At 38.6% G+C, this 9,212-nt stretch overlaps 1 protein-coding gene across 1 annotated transcript in view; it reads right to left on the bottom strand.

The window, feature by feature from the left end:
* Positions 1-9,212, bottom strand: part of GEMIN5 (gem (nuclear organelle) associated protein 5) — a 59,772-nt gene that overhangs the window by 50,235 nt on the left and 325 nt on the right. Inside the window, exons 2-5 of the mRNA XM_006894746.1 lie at positions 8,499-8,659; positions 7,450-7,631; positions 3,360-3,511; positions 2,506-2,625 (exon numbers count right to left, since the gene is read on the bottom strand). Coding sequence (XP_006894808.1) covers positions 2,506-2,625; positions 3,360-3,511; positions 7,450-7,631; positions 8,499-8,659 — 615 coding nt within the window. The remainder of the gene's footprint in view (positions 1-2,505; positions 2,626-3,359; positions 3,512-7,449; positions 7,632-8,498; positions 8,660-9,212) is intronic.

Raw genomic sequence — 9,212 nt, 5'->3', positions numbered from 1 at the left:
GACCTGATGGATAGGCACAGCTTTAAAAAGAAACTACTAGATGGGGAGCTCTGGTGGCCTAGTGGCAAGAGGCTGCATTGCAATCCCAGAGGTACACGGTTCGAATCCACCAGATGCTCTGCCGGAGAAGGAGGAGCAATCTCCTCCTGTACCAGTCAGATCTGATTTGACGGTACACGCACACACACACAAAAAAAACAAAAAACAACAACAACAAAAAACTACTAGGGCCCAAAGATTCTGATTTAGCAGGTTGGAGATGATTAATCACTCGCCCTCTGTAAAAAATTCTCAAGCTGATTCGATAGCACAATCAATCAAAGTACTAGTCACTGGGAAGTTTAAGTTACTCCAACTAGAGAGAATGTTAACCGTATATCGTTCCCCCTTGGAGTTTCAGCTGCATTCTTGTTCCAGCAATTTTGCAGGAGAAAGACTGACAATCTCCTCCTATGTGATATATTGCTTCTGAAAATCTGCTGGAGGGTCAGCTATGAGTCAATTCCAACTCAATAGTACACAAGAAGCTGTAACCATGTGTTAAGCATGATGTTACTTGCTTTATACACATTTGTGCATTTAGAAAAAGATTATAATATTTTCATGGCTTAAAATCAAGTGGTGAAGAAGATATCATAAAAAGAACACAAAATCTACAACCAGGAGAGGATAAAATAGATGAATGGGACCTTCTAAGAATCAAATCCTTATGCACATCCAAAAATTTCTTCAACAGGGTAAAAAGGGAAGCCACAGACTGTGGAAAAATATTTGGTAATGATGTGTTGGATAAGGGATTTATATCTAGAATTTATAGAATCAAACACCACCACAAGATAAACAACCCAAGTGCAAAATAGGCACAGGATATGAACAGACACTTCTCCAAAGACAACATTCAAATGGCCAACAAACACATGAATAAATGTTCAAAATCCCTAGCTCTGAGAGAGAGGCAAATCAAAACAACTATGAGATATCTTATCCTAGTAAGAATAGCAAAATTTAACAGAACAGCGAACAACAAATGTTGGAGAGGTTGTGGAGAAGCTGGAACCCTTATTCACTGTTGGTGGGAGTGTAAAATGGTGCAACTACTATGGAAGGCTGTATAGTACTTTCTCATAAAGTTGCAAATGGAAATACCCTTTGACCTAGTAATTCCACTACTAGGAATATACCCTCAAGAAACCAGAACTGCCACCCAAGCAGATATATACACACCCATGTTTATTACAGCTTTGTTCACATTAGCAAAGAGTTTGAAACAACGTAAGTGCCCATCAACAAATGAATGAATAAAGAGGCTGTGGTATATTCACACGATGGAGTATTATGCAGCACTGAAAAACAAAGAACTCATGAAATAGTGTACAAAATGAGTGACTGTGGAGGACATTATGCTGAGTGAAATTATCTCAGCCATAAAAAGACAAATACTGCATAATGCCACTGTTACAGAACAGGATTGATATGAGGGAAACTAAGAAAAGAAGGGATAAGTAATGTACACAACATTGAAACAGACAAGGGAGAGAAATTATAAAAGGAATATATGATTAGGTATTATTGGTATGACAAGAGTCCAGAATAAGAGTTTCATAGTAAAGTGGTGGTGGTGGAACTGTGTAATAATGAAAGAACTTTTTTCCCAAAGAATAAACTGAACTGGGGGGAGGGGAGATAGGGAGGAAAATGTGCAACAATGAATGAATGGAAATCCAGGTTCTCGATAAACTTTCATTCAAATCTTAAAAAACAAAGAAAAGAACACATACAAAGAATTTCTATTATAAAGGTAATATCTATTTGCAGTGGAGATTTTCCCAATTTGTAGACTTGGGGTAAAAGTTCTAAGAGAGAAGTTTGGGATGGTAAAATGATTGTGGGGCTCTGTAATTTGGTTAAGCTAAGCTTTCATAGTTGAACATACATATCTATGCTTGGATTATCACTGCATTTGTTCATTAAAAGCATTAACTCTATAGATCACTCCTATTCCTCTGACTCAAGTCCCAACATTCCAGTTCTCATAATAAATATCCTCCACTCAATGCCAAAGTTTTATGAGACAAAGGTTCTTATTCTCCTGGTGTGTGTTGGAAAATATAACTTTTAACACCAAAATCAGTAGGTGAGAGCAAGGAATTAGAGCTTAAGTTAAATTTTAAAAGCAACCGTCTATATAGAAATGTGGGTGGGTTGGTGGGGAAATCCCAATAAATGGCAAAGGAAGGTCTAAAGATGAAGTGGGTAAGGAGCTGCACTGTCAATACAAAGGTAAGTGGTTCAAATCCACCAGCTGCTCCATGGAAGACAGATGGGACTGGTGATCTCCTGTCATGTGATTTAGTCTCTTAAAACCCAGTATAGGATCAGCTCTGAGTGTGCTACAATTCAATACCACATAACAAGAAATGACATACTCTCACAATCCACACAAGAAAGAATATAACACTTTTTAGACCAATCTAGATTATGTCATAAAGAGAAAGCCAATCGTACCTCGACCTCTAGAGCAGCTCCAGATTCGAATAGTTTGATCTTTGCTTCCAGTGGCTAAGTAGCAGCCTTTTGTTATCGTAATTTGTGGTGTAACTTTCCCATTCGGAACTTCAGGTTCTTCTAGAGAGAGATGGTATATATAGTTTTTAATTACATTAAACAGGCATTTAGAAATGAAAAAATTAGTTCAGAAGGGTTCCCATAGCTGTCTTTTGCATTTTTATTTGTAAAACCTCCAGTTTGAAAAATTCAAATAATGTAATTCTACTTTGTTCCTTAGGTCTACAGAGCACTGATGCTATTTCTTTTGTCAGCTGCCAGTGAGCTGCCCCTCAACTTACGCTGATTTTGTGCATAAAGGAATTGATGCCTGGTCTTGCACTATCCCAAGACTAGTTATCAAATCAACCTGTTGTGATGCATATATAGGTTTTCCACTTGCTGATTTTGGGGAGTGGACCATCAGCCCTTCCGTCCTCGACTTTTAAGTGCATAAGATGGTTAGTATGTTGTTGTTAGATGCTACTGAGTCAACTATAACTCATAGCAATCCTAAGAACAGATATGAAACTTGCTCTGTCCTGCATAATTCTTACATCTGATATGCTTGAGTGTACTATTTAGTATCAGAAATACTCAAGCCCTCACTGACATAGAAATGTTGGCAGTTCCATTTCCAGTGACTGAGAAATGAAGCCAGAAGCATAGAAGGTAACAATTCTACACTGAATCATTGCTGTCTCATTCTGATTATTTAGAAAGCTAACTAGAATCATGATTAGAGATTCTAATATAATCATGATGGCCCAAGTTTATTTCTCTGAGCTCTGAACCCTCCCTTAAATCATCTCTACCTGAGTTTTCCTCTTGATTTATGGATAAACAGTCTTCACCAGGCAGGGGACACCAGGCTATGGAATGGATTTCATCATCATGGCCTCGAAGTCTGTGAATAACTTCTCCTTTCTTACTGATGTCAATTATAACCACTATGCCATCTTTATAACTGAAAAAATAAGGATTATGAATATTACTGAGGGAAGCAAAACGAAGACAGTACAGCCTCTATAGTAAATATTTTCGCTTAGGAGTTATCATTGTGTATTTCTGATAGGTTGTATTTGAGGAAAAGAATTATTTATGTCCTTTTGTCAAAAGTGCTCATTTCATGCATCCCAGTGTTGTGAAAATCCTTCCATGTGACCTAAGTATTGGCACCAACACCAAGCTAAAACTATTTATAGTCTCTAAATAGTCTATCAGCAGAATCACAGATTGATCTTTCAAAGATACACATGCCACAACCCAACTTCTAGAGATTCTGAATCTGTGGATGTGAGGCCAAGGAATCTACACTTTCCATAACATGCCCGGCTGATTATGTAGCACAAACAACTTCTGTAAATTATACAATAATAAACATTTCTTACAAAGGAGTCTGGTACCTCTGTATCTAGAAAGGAGCTTATCCCAGATAGTTAGGGAAAAAAAAATCATCTTTATAAATGATTCTACATTTCTAGCTGTGAGTGTAACAAAGTGTCAGAACATTGTATTCCAGGTCTGTATAATCCAAGGCTGCCAATTTTATGAACTGATAAGACATTGAGATATTCTAAGATTTTTTTTTTAAGTATTTCAGAACAAATACAAAATATTTACCATCCAAACTGGGGGTGGGGGTGGGCAGGGAATCCTGTGTGGACCTCCTCAATCAAAATTTCTCCCTTGGAGGTAAATCACTGTGAATTTGGTGTTACATCACCCTCAAGCTTTTAAAAGAAATATTCCTAAACAAGGTACAGTGAGCTCTGGTGGCCTAGTGGCAAGAAGCTGTGCTGCAATCCCAAAAGCTCATGGTTCGAATCCACCAGCTGCTCCTTGGGAGGCAGATGGGCAATCAATTCCTGCGTGATTGACTGTCTCTGAAAACCCATTGGAGCGTCAGTTGTGGATCAATTCGGACTCTATGATACACAATAACAGCAAAAAAACGAGGTAGAGAATTATTTTATGTATTTCAAAAATTCATGTAAATGGTAGCACACTTCCTATTTTTCTATAGATGGTTCATTCTGTTTGTGACTACACTGATGTAATTCTAGTTCATGTTCAGTCATACACACTACTATAGAGTATTTCATTATGTGACTGTAATCACTGACTATATGTCCATTTGCCTTTTGAAAGGCTTTCATTTTTCTTTGCTGTTATAAACAAAAAAGATACTGTTCATGTTATTATACATACTTAAGACAATTTCATATTCTATGCCTAGTTTTGGCATTGCCAAAATATAAGGAATTAGCATTTTCAAAAGTGCAAAACTGCTCTCCAAAACAGCCACATCTACTCACACTCCCTACACTACAGACTATTCTAAAGTGTGGGAGGAGATGTAATTTTCATCTTTCTTTTTAAGAAATATAATCTTTGACGACACAGACTTTAAAAAGTTGTGAAACCTCAGAATACAGATCAAACTGACATTTTAATCATCTTCAATAGTCACTAAGATGAAAATGTTCAGAAAACAAATAACTGATTCAAGTCTCCACATTTCTGTGTTTCCCTCTACCTAGAAGATGCTTTTTGTCTTGTCAATGATGCTTCTTTCATGCTTCTGGCTGATTCAATCCTCTTGTTCTATGATCTGTGCCTAGTATTTTTCTGCACACCTCTCTAGTATCCTTACTGCAATAATCTTTCCATAAGACAGAGACATTTTATCATCAACCCCTTGATATTTTCATTCCAAGCCATTCTCTAATGACTAAGAATGACAGAATAAGGATAGATGCCTTCAAGTTGTGGTGAATACCATGGACTGCCAAGAAAACAAACTGGTCTGTCTTGAAGAGGGTGAAACCAAGTCTCTCCTTGAAAGCTAGGATTCTGAAGCTCTGCCTCCTTTTTAGTTTGGGCACGAGGCCAAGAGACCGGTCCTTGGAGAAGGACATAACAGCAAAGGAAGACCCCGGATGAGATGGATTGATACAGTGACTGGGGCAATGTGTGTTGAAAATTAGTGAGACTGGTTCAGGACAGGGAAGGGTCCAGAGCTGCTGTGCATACAATGGCACATAACAACAACAACATACTATATGGGGGTTTGTTTTTTTTTTTACATAAGCCTCTGAGTAAACAAGACTTTCAGGAGGCCCTTTGTACTTAAAATTGATTTTTATTACATTTTGGAGGAACATTCTTCTAAGTGGTACAGCACTCTTCTGTCAAAAGGCTATACTGAGGAATCCTGGGGTTGCTGTGATGCTGAACCTTGTGCCACTAGAGCATCAAATGCCATAACAGTTACCCTTGGTGGACAGTGTTTGGTGGAGCTCCCAGTTTAAGATAGGTTTGGAAGCAAGAGTGGCAATCACTTCCTAAACAACATGCCTCTGGAAACTACAAACTTTAATAAATGTCGATAGTTCTAGAAAGGCTTCAGGCTTTTTGTTCATAGGGCTGCTATGAGTCGTGCTTAACTTGACAGCAATCAACAACAACTCAATCTCATCTGTTCTTCAAATGCAACAAAGATTTTATGAATCATCTTTGTAATCACTCTCTTTCCCCTCTCTTGTAGGTATTTACTCCACAAAACCCCAAACTAGCTCTTTTTTCAACAAGCTCGAGTACTTGATATTCACGACAACGATCTTTAGCTTGGCAATCAACAGTGACCTAAAATTTTCCCCAAAAAGTTCACTTCCTCATTCTAAAAAACCTGTTTTTCTTACTCTCTCCTGATATCCAGCAGTTCCACTGTTATCCAAAACTTGACAGTCTCCATCACTTCGGAGAGCACACTGTACTGGTTTCCTAACAATCTGCAAATCTACTTGCACCTTACTGTGCATTCTCAACTGTCTTTTGTACCTGTGATCTAGGTTCAAACTTCTCAAATATGTCAGTTTTGCATCACAATGAAGACATGCCTTCATAATTTTCAATGTATACCATCTATCCCACCTCTAAGAGGGTCTAATGACGTAGTATGAAACATGCTGAACTGTCAACCAAAAGGTCAGTGCTCTGAGAAAGATGGGCACTCTTCTTCATTAAAGATTTAAAGACTCAGAAACCTGGTCACTATGAGTCAGTCAGAATCAACTTGAGGGCAGTAGGTGTGGCTTTTGGAGGTATACCTCTTCTGCCTTATGTCCATGGGAATTTTCACAGAAACTGTCTTTCTGTTTAAATAACTGGGGTATTTTTCTTTTTTTTAATTATTATTTTGTATGTGTGTGTGTCTGTGTACCGTCAGATCAGATCTGACTGGTACAGGAGGAGATTGTTCCTCCTTTCCTGGCAGAGCATCTGATGGATTCGAACCATGCGCCTCTGGGATTGCAGTGTAGCTTCTTGCCACTAGGCCACCAGAGCTCCCCTAAATAACGGTCTTTATGCTTATCTCCACTATCTTACTTCCCAGTTTTAAAAACTCAGTTCAAACTTTCTTTCAACAGGCTAAATGTAATTGTTCATATCAATTATTCAAAGTGGAGTGAACAGAGATCTTTGGGAGTACATGGAACAGTGAAGGAGAGGGGATGCCCATTCATGCAGCTTACAGAAACAAAGTGGGTGATTAATGGGGATAAAGATATAACCACCTCCCTGAGCCAAAGGGATAGCTCAGAATCAGAGAAACAGATCTGAGTTACCTGACACTCAAGGAGTAACTGTTATATCCAAGGGCAAAGAAAGGAAGGAGGTCAACAAGACAGTTCCTGTGTGCAGGAGCAAGAAGAGGATAAGGTATGAAGAATAAGCATAGTATAGAATCATGGAAACCAAAGAAACGAAACAGGGACCTGGAGGTCAGAGTAAGAAATGCCAACAGGTTGGAGGTAGCAGCTAAATCATCTCCTCAAATGAAGAGAGAACATAAAGCAAATACAAACTATAAATCTGTAATTAAGATGTTCCAGTACTTACCCAATGGCTACTAAATCTTCATGATGAGGTGAACAAGTAAGACAGAAAATTGTCCTGGGTTCTACAAAGAGGTACTGGCTGTCATTTCTATTAAGCCAGTAACAGAAAATGACTCCTTTTTCATCCCCAGATACTATTAAGTCCTTTACCAGAGGAGACCAATGCAATGCTGTAATTGTATGCTGTAAAAAATTAAAAAAAAAAAAGTTTTGGTTTTTCATTTGTCAATGCTAATGTTTTGCTTTAACTTGTTATCATACTGGCACATTATAAGTACTTAACAAATACTTGTATTACTTATACAGGCAGCCTTTCTAACAGCTATATGACAGAAAAATGTAGGTTGACTAGAGGTATCATGTTTTAAATGAAGGAATTACTTTCTTAGTTCACATGTAAAGTTCCAAAATAAGAAAGTCTTGTATTTTCTTGTTTGCTTAAAATTCATGTTAAGTAATCATCTGGTTAGAACCCAGTAGTACTCACTCAAAATTTTTATTAGTAGGAGGTAAATGATTAAATAATATTTTAGGTTCTGTGGACCATACTATCTCTATTTTATCTATGTTTACTGTTGTAGCATCCAACGAAAGAAAATAGTGTTTAAAAAGGGTATAGTTGAATTCCAATGAAGTTATTTGGAAAAATGGGTGGAAGGATAAGTGTGCCAACCTTTCACTTAAATTCAGCTTTCAAAAAGTGTTGAAAAAAAGTTACAAAGAGGACCTTACTCCACATTGATGTTGTTAGGTGCTTGTAGAGTGGTCACTCATGGTGACTCTATGTTAACAGGCTAGGACAATCAACCACACAGGTTTTCTAAGTGGAGATCTTTATGAGAACATACTGCCCTGTCTTTTCTTCTAAGAGCTGGCAGATTCAAACTCTTAACCTTTTCTGTTAACTGTTATGGAACCTGTAACTTTGTAATAGACACAATTATTAAAGATGCCGCCTTTTACAAACAAACTAGCAAAACCAGGCATGAAACAAAAGAAACTTAAATACACATATTACAAATGGTCTGAAAAACGACTAAATCATAGCACCTGGTGGAGTGTATGTTCCGTCAGCACTGTTCTCGTCTCAGAATCCCAGATTTTCACGGTGCCATCATCGGAGCTGGTAGCACAGAGGTTGTACTGACCAGCGTGATGAGAAAATGTGAAGCCAGAGACCTTCTCGGTATGTCCCACCAACTCTCCTATAACTTCAAGCAAAATGAGACTCTAGGTTAACGAAAAGTGCTGCCCAAGATTCCTGGCAGAATCATACTGTTGTTGTTGGCTCATGAATGAGCAGATGTTCTGGAGTTCCTTAATTTGTAGGAATAGCAAAGAAGGAAGGAACCCTAGACTTACAATCAGAAACCTCAAGATTTAGTACTGATTTTGCCATGTGACTCCAGACAAACCATTTTCTCTCTCCGAGCCTCAGACTCAACTATAAAGTGTTCATACTCACAGGCTGAAGAGGGGTTCAAGATTTCGTTTGAAGCCTGGACGCATTGGGCTCAACCTATTACAGAAACAAGGATCCCATACTCTCATCAGCATCTTTCTTGGGGCCTGCATCTTAGGCAATCCACTTGGCCAGGAACGCTTCTAGGGGTCCAGCGAACGATGACGGGGGCGTGGGCGCTATCACCACCCAGGCCCTGGCAAGTGCTAAGTTTCTGGCACCGAGAGCGCCACGTGCGAGCGCCCAGCGGCGGGATCGCAGGGAGACAGCGTGGTGCAGCTCCTGCTCCGACTCACATGAAC

This window comes from Elephantulus edwardii, unplaced genomic scaffold, assembly GCF_000299155.1.
Source record: "Elephantulus edwardii isolate Elephantulus edwardi_28Jun2011 unplaced genomic scaffold, EleEdw1.0 scaffold00149, whole genome shotgun sequence".
Classification (NCBI taxonomy): Eukaryota; Metazoa; Chordata; class Mammalia; order Macroscelidea; family Macroscelididae; genus Elephantulus; species Elephantulus edwardii.
Note: the sequence above shows the minus strand (reverse complement) of the source record. Positions and strands in the feature narration are given on the sequence as shown.